General features: G+C 36.8%; 1 protein-coding gene across 1 annotated transcript; it reads right to left on the bottom strand.

Moving 5' to 3' along the window:
• Positions 1–12,011: 12,011 nt before the first annotated feature.
• Positions 12,012–13,037, bottom strand: LOC127242556 (uncharacterized). Its single transcript, XM_051262135.1, has 3 exons — positions 12,900–13,037; positions 12,526–12,612; positions 12,012–12,473 (listed from the first exon to the last, which is right to left on the bottom strand). The coding sequence occupies exons 1-3, from the start codon at positions 13,035–13,037 to the stop codon at positions 12,012–12,014; spliced, it is 687 nt and encodes a 228-aa protein (XP_051118092.1).
• Between the last annotated feature and the right edge of the window lie 200 nt (positions 13,038–13,237).

The following is a 13,237-nucleotide window of genomic DNA, read 5'->3' as shown; positions in this document are numbered from 1 at the left end:
ACATGTGTCAATTGTCCTACCACGTCCGACCTTAAAAAACCGTTTGCCAGTTGCAACTTCCTCCAACCGTCCCAGAACTGCTCTCTCACCCGACCTGCGTATGCTACTTCCTTGCCCAACTTCATTTCGCCCGACTTAACCGACTGTGGACCACCCAACCTGCTCAACCGACTTAGGACCGCCCGACCTATTTAACCGATTGAGAATCAAACAAACTGTGTTCCCGACCACAGAACAACCAATCGGCTCTATTTATCTTATCTCCTCAGAAGGATAGACTGTCCTCTTGATAGATCTCTGCCTCTGTTTATATTCCCTCTTTGCCCGACCTTCCTCTTGACAGACCTTCTTACACCCGACTTTCGGGATTTATTCCGATTAGATCCAACTTAAATATGCGAACTTATTTGGTCCCGACCAGGTCCCATCTCCTTATCCGTCTGACTTTTTGGGGTTTAATCCGACCAGTTTTGACCTTGACATCCGACCTGGTTGTCGCAGTCATACTAGGACTTTCAAAAAGCCCACTAGACTTTTCGAATAAATCTTAACCTAATTTTGGCAGGCCCATTCTCTAAAACCTATCCACCATTTTTTTTTGTGCTCAAAAATTATATTTACCATTTGTTTCCACATGTTAGCATCACCAGATAGCTCCGTCCATTACCAACATGCTTTTTGCATTATACATATACATACCTCTAGTATTAACGTATATAACTTCATAATAGCAATGTAGTTGTGTGGCATGTGGAAATTTGGTGTTTAGTTGTGCTATATAGGTAATGGTTGTACTTAACAACAACAACGAGTTTTAATCAACTATTAGAACTCCAAATGATTACCCAATAATAGAATTCAAATACCGTAGAAATAACAATATATTTATATTTATCATTTATTCCTACAGAGCTGCATCATCAAATACCTCAGTACATTATTAATATACCTGTAGAATATATTTATAACCTTTACTATTTCATTATATACCTGTGTAATAGAGTTATATACCACTTACTACTGTAAAATATGCCAGCGGATCCAACCAGTTATATTTTATCGATGCATAAAGTAATTATATTAGACCCATTGAATAACGTTACATGATTTGTGATCATGCTATTGAAAAATATGACATAAGTTGTTGAATGTAAATGTACCATGCCCAAACCTTTCCACCGAGGCTAATAGAGGAAGTTCTCTCACCGACTTCCTTAATTGTCTCATCCGTCAACGGATTGACTATAGTTGACCACATTTAAGGATATCTATTACTACACAAATAATAAAACAACTCAAATCATACTTTGATTGTCAATGCTCGTACGCGGAGCATATTTTTACATACCTGCATTAAAGACATACCCCGCAATAGTTTTTACGTACCTGTAATATGATCTCATATGCTCCCGTAACGAGTATCTATGCCCTGGTAGCTTGTGTTTGGGAAATCGACCGTTCTTTATTTGAAACATTCAATTATTGTCGGTAATCAAGGATGGATGTATTATTATAGTATTCCTGTGAATCCCAGAACTGTATGTAAAGATAAACAATACATATTTACTATATATGACTAAACAAGTCATAAAAGACTTAGTTAAACTATGTTGGTTGTTACTTGTACATGTTTTATCGTTTTGTCATTGAAAAGTGTGGGCAAGTGCTGTCGAATGTAAACGTACCATGCCTAAATTTTTCATCGGGGCTGGGAGAAGAAGTACTCACCTCGAGTTCGTGAATTGGCCCCTCCATAAGAGGATCAACTACAATCAAGCACATTCACGGCTACCTGCTACTACACAAATATTACTTAAACAACCATTATTTATACCTTTGATGTCGGTGTTTGTACTTGGAGCACATACTAACATACCTGCATCAAATACCGATATGCCCTAGCGCAGATCTTATGTACCGATAATGTTGGTATCACATGCTTCAATATCGAGTATATATACCTTGGTAACTTGTGCTTAGGTAACCGACCATTTTTGGTTCAAAATGTTTATTTATTGTCGGTAATCAGGGATGAATTCATCGTGATAGTATTTCCATGACACCCTAAATTATATAAAGAGATAAACATATTTACTATAGATGGCTAAACAAGTAAAAAAAAATGACTTAATTATATTGTATGATATATGTAGAATTATACTCAAACCTCCACTTGTAGATGACTAAACAAGCTATAAATATGACTAAGTTAAATTATATTAGTTGTTAGAATACATGATTGTTGGCATGACTAAACAGAGGAATTGCTCCTACCGAGTTTGTGAATTAGTTCATCTGCATGATATTGACTGAAATCAACTAAATTCAAGGATACCTGGTACTATACAAATAATACCTAAGCAACCATTATTTATACCTTGTTGGTCGGTGTTTGTACCCAACTCACATACTTACATACTTGCATACAAAATATACATACCCTGGAACAGATCTTACGTACCTATAATAATAGTCTTATATGTTTCGATAACGAATATATATGCCCTGGTAACATGTGGTTGGGGAATCGGTCGTTTTCAGTTTGCAATATTCATTTGATGTTGGACCAGAGATGAATTCATCATGGTAGTGTTCCCACAACACTCCTAATTGTATAAAAAAGTATACAATACATATTTACTATAGATGGTTAAACAAGTCAGAAATGTAACCTAAATTCGTTTTCACGAACAAAGTTATAAAGAAGATTGTTAAAATATTTTTTATTAATAAACTACACTGCCGCTGCTACGAGATTATTAAACAATTGATGCAACCTAAATTCGTTTTCACAAACTAACACAAGACAAATGTAGTACTTACTTGAAAGACGAGTTGTAATCAACTACTAGAATTTCTATTGTATTTTCCATGTAATAGGACAAATACTTTTCTTTTAAAATATTTTGACACATAACATAGTAATCCAAACCTTAGGAACTCATTTAGAGAATTCTCCGCCACTGTAGGAATTCAACTAAATTCAAAGATACCTGCTACTTGACATATAATACCTTTCAAATGTATATAATATACTCATAAACCCAGTGTTAATACCTGAGTACTTTATTTACGTAACTACATACATTATCTTTATGTACTATTTTGTTTTTCACATACTCATACACACATTTCAAATACTCTGAATTTCACATTCAATAAACTATGCTTTCGATCCATTTACCTTTGTTACCATTCAATGAACTTCTGTCATGTACCTCTGTTACCATTTAATAAACCTTTGTCGTCAACAACTAATTAATAATAGAGCATAGTCGAATACCCGTACTTTCGGTTCATGTACCACGGTGCAATAAATTTACAAACAAGTTTCAATACAAAGAACCTACATTGCCATCAAATACTTGATATACATCATTTCAAAACAAAAAATTACAATTTAAAAAAATCTATAATACCCGTTGCAACTACGTCGGTTATGTGCGAAACTCAAATTACAGGTGTATTTCAAATTGCAAGTATGTATATCAAAGGTACAATCACAAACATAATAGGTTGCATAAATATGCCAATCACAGTTCTTGTTGATGCACACCGCAATAATTTTCATTGCATCACTCACAGACAAAAAGGTTAGGTGCAAGTTCCTGCATAACAAAAAAAAAAAAAAATTACCACAACAAAATATTTGAATGATATTACCAAAACATAACAAAGAAAAAATTACAACGATATAATATTTTACAACCAAATTGCCTCGCTCTAACACGACAAAGAAAAAAATATATATAAATAAAGAAAATGCTAAGTTGGGTTAAATATAGATATTCATTCAGCTAGTACATTATCATGTGAATTCTAACAATAAATTTTTGACATCAAAGAAAATTGCTAAAGACAATGCAATTTCAGATCAAATAAGTTAGATTGACATACAATGGATACAAATTAGAATAAAAGAGCAATGTTTTAGTTAATAAATAATAAGAATTGATAATCTTCTTGACTGGATGTCCAAATGAAGGTTATTAACTTCAAAATTAATGATTTAAAACTAAGAGATTAATAGGTTGTAAAAATGAAATAATCTTTGCATCATAGTTGTGCAATTTATTTGGAAGATGATTATCAATATGTATAAGAAGCATAACATTCAAGTTTGTTCAATAAAAAAAATTGATCTACTAAAACCCTAACTAACACAACTAAGAATAATCAAATCTGCAATCAAATAATCTACCTCAAAATTTGAAATAATTATCAGGCATCTCATTACAATAAATTCAAATGCCTGGAATCTACAAGAAAATCGAAAAGAGAAGAAGAGAAAAACGAATCCGTAGACGAAGACGGATGGAGAAAAACAGGGGAAGGATCAAAAGGGGAAGAAGAGAACAGAAGATAGGGGATGAAAATACGGGTGAGTCATATTTTGATTTTTTAGTAAAATAAAACAAATTGTACTGCTCGTCGGAATTCTTGCCATGGTTGCGCGAAAACTAACGGTTTAAAGGAGGAATGAGAGAAAATTTGATGAATGAGGAATGAGAATGAAAAAAAATAAAAAAGGGAGGAGTGCAGTGTAAAAATTTAATAATGGGACTGAATGTAAACCAATTTGTTGAAATCGGGATTTAATCCCAATTGTGCCTTTATATTATTTAATATATTAATCCTTATTGTATGAATTACATATACGCCTTATTGTATGAATTGTCGTTAATTTTTTAAAAGTTTTAAATTATTAATAATTAATAAAAGTAAAAGTAAATTAATTTTTAAATCAAAGTTTGTCATTAAATATAAATCAATGAAAATTTCCCACAAATAAAATGATAGTCGAAATACTTGCAAAATATTTTTTAAAAAAAATCAAATTATTTATACAACGTAGAAATATAAAATAAAATAAAATAAAAATTCACTAAAAAATATAAAATATAATTATATTATTTAATATATTTATATACAAATTTTATGTTCTTACCTTTTTTTTTATATATCTTTTTTTTTATACATCTTTAGTCAAAATAAATTATACCTGAACAAAACATAAAAAGAAAAAGTAAAACAATATCAAATATATATAAATACTAAATAAATAAAAATTCTTTAGTGTATATTTGTTTTCAGTGTGATTTTGTTCTGAGTTTGTTTTATAAAATTAATCTAACTAAATATGAAAATAAAAATAATTTTCTCATATTAAAAGTTAAAGCTAAAGCTACCTACTACTCCATTAGAAAAATTGTTAAATACTAATTTCAAAATAAAAATTATTTATACTAATATTTTTTCTCTAAAAAGTTTATAAGTTAAAAAACAGTAATTTATAAACTCAAAAAAAAAAAAGAAAAAAAAAAAAAAAAAGGGAGAAACCACGAATTTGAGGTGTGAGATCTGTTAGAATATATGGGTATTGCGAGAATAAATGTGAAATGATGGATCCTCTTTCCGAAAATTAGATACGTCCCGGTAGTACCTCCGGTGGGTGGCGTTCTAATCCAAAGATAAAACGTTTCCGTCTCCAATGAGAGTGACACCTCTAATCGTTGGAGCTCCGGCGAACAAAACGAGAGAGGAACTGAGTTGGGGAGACTGCCAGAAAGCTAGAAGAGAGGAGAGAAGGACGAGAGGATTGTTTGTGTTAGATGTTAGAATGAAGGAGGAGGCTCTTTATATAAGCGTCTCCACTCGGCCAAAATGGCAGGGGATCAATTACGATTATACTTATGACCTTAATTATCGATGTAATTAATTATAAATTCAAACCTTCCATTTGAAGCAGTCGTAATTGATTCTAATTACAAACCTTTCGTTTGTGACGATCGTAATTTATTCTAATTTCAAACCTTCCGTTTGAAATGATTGTAATTTATTCTAATTTCAAATCTTCCATTTGAAATGATTGTAATTTATTCTAATTTCAAATCTTCCGTTTGAGATTATAATAAATCTATCCAACGGATAATATTTTATCCAAATAATATTGCGACTTAGGCCATATACCCGGATTTAATTTGGGGTTGCACAATTTGGTTTGTCTCGAGACAGGCAAAATAGCCAAAATATTAACCAAACTCCATACACAATAAATAAATAATATTTATTTATTTCTTCCAGTACACCGGCCCGTCGCATTTTCACTCACAAAATAATTTATTGCAAAATAACCGATTATCCAACAATCATCCACATGAGTGGAAATGCCCATAAAGGATAGAAGTCCAGCTCAATCCCTGAGAGACATTGATACATCAGGACATGTAGTTTTTGGCTTTGAACCTTCCATAGTCAACATTACAGAGTGTACTGGTGGCCCAGTTGACGTGATGCATTGAACTGTTCCACCTCTGCGTGCACTTAGTCAATAATATTGACGTGTCGCTATCTCAGTCTCAACTTTGTTTTCACGTTTTGATCCATTTCGGCCATGGATCTCGTCTTTGGATTCATAAGTGTTTCATTTGAAACGGCCCACACTTCACACTTATGTAGATAATCCTATATCAAGGTATCTAATTCACACCTTTAGGATCACTAAGAGTCATTAACAGTCATTGCTTTTCAGGGAATTGTATTGAGTGTTCGTGCCGGACTCTTACAGTTTAGTTTTCCCATTGAACCAATACTTCATATTTCCAAGTGATTTGGTTCGGTTACCATTGTAATTGTCTCTATCTTGTGGATTTCAAACTCATTCCCTTTAGCAGTTTGTACATTTGATCTCTCTGCAACCCTTTGGTTAACGAATCCGCTAGGTTTTCTATTGATTTTACATATTCAATAGTCAAAACCCTACTGGTGATCAAATGTCTTAGAGTGTATGTCTACGTCGGATATATCAGGATTTACCGTTGTAAATTATATTCTTAGCCCTTGCTATTGCAGCTTGGCTATTGCAGTGAATCATTACGGGAGGTACTGGTTTAGTCCAGTATGGAATATCATCCATGAAGTTCCTCAGCCACTCGGCTTCTTTGCCAGCTTTGTCCAAGGCAATGAACTCCGATTCCATTGTGGACTGTACAATGCACGTCTGTTATGTGGATTTCCACGAGACATTTCCTCCTCCAATTGTAAATACATATCCACTTGTAGACAGTGAGTCTTTTGCATCGGATATTCAATTGGCATCGAAGTACCCTTCGAGTTTGTCTGTAGCCTTTTACTACAAGATGGGCTTTGTATTTGTCAATAGACACATCAGCCTTGAATTTATTTTTCAAAACTCATTTACACCCTAGTGGTTTGCAGCCTTCGGGTAGGTCAGATAACACCCAAGTGTTATTATGCATTATTGAGTCTATTTCACTACCTATTGCTTCCTTCCAAAAATGAGCATCAGGACTAGATAGTGGTTCCTTGATCGTTTCTGGATCATTGTTTAACATATATGTAACAAAATCTGGACCAAAGGTTTTCTCGACCCTTGTCCTTTTGCTACGCCTAGGCTCTGAAGCCTTTTGATCAGGGCTATTGGTCATTTGTCTTTTTACGCCCCGTAGTTTTTTTCATCTACAGATTTTGGGTTTGACTGCATCCGTTCCTTACAAGGATAGATATTTTCAAAGAATGTGGCATTCCTTGATTCTATCGTAGTTCCCTCGGTCATCCCAGGGATTTCCGATTTGTGAACTATGAAACGATACGCACTACTGTTTAGTGCATATCCAATAAATATGCAATCTACCGTTTTTGGGCCGATAGAGACTTGCTTTGGAAGTGGAACTTCCACTTTTGCTAGGCACCCCCACACTTTGAAATATTTGTATGTGGGTTTCTTGCCTTTCCATAGTTCGTAAGGAGTGACATCCTTACCCTTAAGTGAAATCTTGTTCATGATATAATTTGCAGTCAGTACCGCCTCCCCCCACAGGTTTTGGGGAAGTCCTGAACTTATCAACAAGGCATTCATCATTTCCTTAAGTGTTCAATTTTTGCGTTCTGCAATGCCGTTCGATTGAGGTGAATATAGGGCCGTTGTCTGATGAATTATGCCACTTTCGTTACATAATTCTTCGAACGGGCCATATATTCGCAACCTCTATCACTTCGAACTTTCTTGATTTTACAGTCAAGTTGATTTTCTGCCTCGGTTTTGAAGTTCTTGAAGGCTTCGATTGCTTCGCTATTTTCCCTTAATAGGTAAAGATAGAAATACTTTGTGCAGTCATCGACAAAGGTGATGAAATATTTCTTTCCACCTCTAGTTTGCATAAATTTTAAATCACATACATCAGTGTGAATTAACTCTAATGGTTTTGTCTTCCTTTTGACAGACGGGAAGGGTAATTTTGCCATTTTGGCCTCTACGCAAACTTCACATTTGTTTTGAGTGTTCACCTCTTTTATATTTAGTAAATTCATATTTACAAATCTTTTTATAGCATTTAGGTTTACATGACCTAGTCTACAATGCCATAAATCAGAACACTCAATCAAGTACGGAGAAGAAGCAATATTTTTATTATCAGTAGGTGGTGCTCGGCGCACGACCATTACATTCAATTTGAACAGCCCATTTGTAAGATAAACCCTAGCTAGGAACATCTTGTTTTTTGATAATTTAAGTTTATCTACTAAAAAGACAAGTTTAAAACCATGCCTAACTAGCAGCGATCCTGAGACGAGATTTTTCCTAATGTCTGGCACATGCAGGACATCTTTCAGGGTTAGTTCTTTGCCAGAGGTCATCTTCAGCATCACGTTCCCTACCCCTTGGACCTCATAAGTTGTATGATTTCCTATGTGCAGCTTCCTCCCTTCGGTCTTCTTGTAGGTAGAGACGTTTGTTTTGTCGGAGCAAACATGGCAGGTTGCTCCGGTGTCAATGTACCAAGCTCTCGGACTTTCCACATTATTTGTTTCGTACACAACAACGACAAGATCGTCACTATTGAGATCACGATCAGTCCGGTGGCTCGTCTTGACCAGTTGGGAACTTGGCTTCTTCTTTTTCGGTGCCTTGCAGTCCTTAACCTGGTGTCCTATTTTACCATAGTTAAAACAATTACCTGTAAACTTGAACTGTTTGGCTTTGCCCTTGTCCGTTTCAGTTGGGCGTGCATATTTTTTGGCGGGATCTCCGACCAAGTTTGCTTTAGCAATATCTTTACTTTTAGCCTTGTGTTGCTTTCTGTTGTCTTCCTATATCCGGATTCGGACAATCAGATCTTCAAGCCCCACTTGCTTTAGCTCATGCTTCAGCCCGTGCTTGAAGTTGCTCCAACTCGAGGGCAATTTCTCGATCATCACACTCGTGATGAACTTTTCTAGCAGTGGCATCTCATCGTCGATAACAGAGTGAAAAATATGTTGAAATTCTTCCACTTGTTCGACAACAGACTTGCCATCTACCATCTTATAGTCCATAAACCAGGCCATAACAAACATTTTTGATCCGACATTCTTGGACTTATATTTTTTCTCAAGGGCATCCCACAACCTTTTCGCACTCTTTATTTTGCAATATACATTATAAAGAGAGTTAGAGAGATTACCTAATATAGTATTTCTTGTCATGTAGTCTCCGTGTGCCCACGATGCATAATTCGCATGCGTCTGCTGATCCACACCGGACACTGGGGTGGTTGGGCCATCGTGCAACACGAATATGGCAAACCCAATCGCAGTAAAGTAGAAGAGCATCTTCTCCTGCCACCTCTTAAAGTCCACTCCCGTGAATAGCTGTGGAACTTGTACATGGGGCATCATCCATGGGCCAAGCCCAGGATCAACAGTTTGGGCCGGGAATGAAGCAGAGGGTGCGGCCACAAACCCAGGAAATTCCTCATATCCCCAAGGGGCAAATCCTGAAAACAAAGGGCTGCCCATAAAGGGAATTGACCCAAGTGAAGGAGTGACTATCTCGTCTGCGGTTCCGGCGACTCCTCCGGTGATTCCTCCGGCAGCGGCTCCGGAGACTTTTCCGGCGACATCTCTGTTGGCAATTCCGGCGGCGGCTCCGGAGGAGATTCCGGCGACTCCTCCGGCGACATCTCCGGTGGCGGCTCTGGCGGAGATTCCGGAGACTCCTCCGGCGGTTCTTCCTGCGATTCCTCCGGCGGTGGCTCCGGCGGCGACTTCGGCAGGGGTTGACATTCTCGAAAAGTAATATCTAATTTTTTGATTGTTGGAATATATGGGTATTGTGAGAATAAATGTGAATCCGAGTCGATGATGGATCCTCTTTCCGAAAATTAGATACGCCCCAGTAATGCCTCCGGTGGGTGGCATTCTAATCCAAAGATAAAACGGTTTCCGTCTCCAATGAGAGTGGAACCTCTAATCGTTGGAGCTCCGGCAAACAAAACGAGAGAGGAACTGAGCTGGGGAGGCTGCCGGAAAGCTAGAAGAGAGGAGAGAAGTACGAGAGGATTGTTTGTGTTGGATGTTAGAATGAAGGGGGAGGCCCTTTATATAAGCGTCTCCACTCGGCCAAAATGGCAGGGGATCAATTGCGATCATAATTACGACCTTAATTATCGATGTAATTAATATAAATTCAAACCTTCCGTTTGAAGCATTCGTAATTTATTCTAATTACAAACCTTCTGTTTGTGACGATCGTAATTTATTCTAATTTCAAACCTTCCGTTTGAAACGATTGTAATTTATTCTAATTTCAAACCTTCCATTTGAGATTATAATAAATCTATCCAACGGATAATATTTTATCCAAATAATATTGCGACTTAGGCCATATACCCGGGTTTAATTTGGGGTTGCACAATTTGGTTTGTCTCGAGACAGGCAAAATAGCCAAAATATTAACCAAATCCCATACACAATAAATAAATAATATTTATTTATTTCTTCCAAATTAATTATATTAATTTGGTACACCGGTCCGTCACATTTTCACTCACAAAATAATCGATTGTAAAATAATCGATTATCCAACAAGAGCCATACCCTTGTGCTATATATATATATTGTTGGCCTGGAAATTGATTCTGGCCTTAAAATTCTTGTTCGTGAGATATGGCAGTTCCCGAACAACTCGATTCGAGCTCCCGGTGATATGCGATTAGTTTTCCGAGAAGATAAATTAAATCAACTCAAGAAAAAGCACATGGTGACAAATTGTATTGGATGGATGATATCGATAATTACAAAACTCTACCTTCTAAGATGCAACAAGAAAAGAAAATAAGATAATAAAGTAAAAAGAAAGCAAGTGTTGAAATTTTTTTGTCTTGATCGGATCCCCACCTTCTATTGCTTCCACCTTCATTTGAATCCCGTGAGATGAAACCATCAAAACATTTATTGACCACTAACTATTCATTAGCAATTTTTTACTCTTTTTTTAGTGGCTAATTAATTCATCTTGCCAAAATCACCAAGGTTCCACCACCCTTCCACTCCTAAAAGAATGAAACTTCCATCATCATAAATCATCCTTAATATCACACATTAATTCCTCTCTTCATTCTTCTAGTAATGAGCCTTTAATTACTCCTAAATTTTCCTCTCACCACCACAAAAAAACCGTTCATATATGAAGTATGGGCTGAATGATTTCGGTATTTGAATTACAAACCCAACTATCTCTTCAAGTCTTGAACCAATATTGCTCCAATCCGTTTTGCCCTCTTGCCCAACTCATTGCAAATTCCCATTGGCCCGCCAATTTTTTTTTTATGTGCCAACATAATGCCCCCTATAAAATATTAATCAATTAAATAAGTAAATTTTGTGAAATATACATACCTAGATCAATCAACCTTGATCCGAAGTAGATGAATTATTGGCATAAAACTATCATTATGACACGATCTTTGGCGTAGCGACAAGGGACTCACGCTCATGAAGAAGAATTGATAGGCATAGCCATAATGTGAAATTCCATCGTTGAAAATGAATTTCCTACAGCAGCGTCCGACCACTACAACGCCTGCCATCTAGGAAAACATTTTACCGCAATTTTACTCTGGCAAAATAGTCGTAAAACCACCATTCCTATTAGCGACTACCAATGATCAGCCTTCAAAACTACAAACGACACCTATCGACAACTTTTCTTTCCCACTCGCCATAACTCCTTAACTACCAAGCACAATTTCTGAGTCAACTCTAACACGATCAACTAAAAGCCCAAAAGACATGTGATATAGTTTCAAAAACCCTGCGTTCACAACCCCTTTTAATTCCAACCCATCCGGATGCATTATCCGATATGCTCCATTCGGTAGCATATCACTAATCACGTAAGGACGCTCCCAACTCAGCAACCATTTTCCTTTTTGATGATCCTTTGTCCCAATTGGCAAAACACATTTCCAAACCAAGTCACCAATTGCAAATGACCAGTCCTTAACTTTCTTATTATACCACTGTGCCACCTTGGCTTTATGTGCCCGAATAATTTCAAAAGCAGTCCATCGCTCCTCTTCTGCTTGATCCAGCTCACCGTACAGTGCCCAATGATAATCTTCGATGCTCAAACCATGTCGTTGAGCGACCCGCAAGGAAGGAACCGTGATCTCTACTAGCAACACGGCATTCTGTCGTAGTGTTCTTGGCGTAACGATATGCCCACAACGCCTTGGATAAAACTTTGTGCCATTTCCGAGGGCTATCTTCCAGCAATTTTTTGATGATCATCCCCAAGCTCTTATAAGTAGCCTCAGCCTGCCCGTTGGTCTGAGCGTAATACAGCGATGAATGAATAAGTTTAATCCCATATTGAGCCACAAATGCTTTGACTCGCTATCCTATGAACACTGTCCCTTGATAAGTCGTAATCGTTTGAGAAATCTCAAAGCGTTTAATTATCTGCTCTTTGATGAACCAAATAACATCCATTTGAGTGATGCTCACATATGGAGCAGCCTCCGCCCGCTTCGTAAAATAATCCGTCGCCACAAGAATGAATGCATGCCTTTGCGAGGATAGCGGATAAATCTTCCCAATGATGTCCATCACACAACCTCTAAAAGGTCATAGCTTAATAATGGGATGCAACTCCTCAGCTGGCGCTCGACTAATTGGTCTGTGCATTTGACAAGTTTGGCAACCCCGAGCATATGCAACACAATCCGCTCCCATCTTTGGCCAAAAGTATCCATACCGCAACAACGACCATTTCATGTGTGGGCCTGCTCGATGCTCTCCACAAATACGCTCGTGTATCTCTCCCATTGCCTTTAATGCTTTCTCTTTATCAAGGCATTTCAATAATACCCCACTGATAGTTCGTCGGTATAACTCTCTGGCGATTAACGTATACCTAAGGGACTTGCACTTAGTTTCAAAAGACACATCCTGG

This window comes from Andrographis paniculata, unplaced genomic scaffold (assembly GCF_009805555.1).
Source record: "Andrographis paniculata isolate CXL003 unplaced genomic scaffold, ASM980555v1 Contig87END, whole genome shotgun sequence".
NCBI classification, from domain to species: Eukaryota; Viridiplantae; Streptophyta; class Magnoliopsida; order Lamiales; family Acanthaceae; genus Andrographis; species Andrographis paniculata.
Note: the sequence above shows the minus strand (reverse complement) of the source record. Positions and strands in the feature narration are given on the sequence as shown.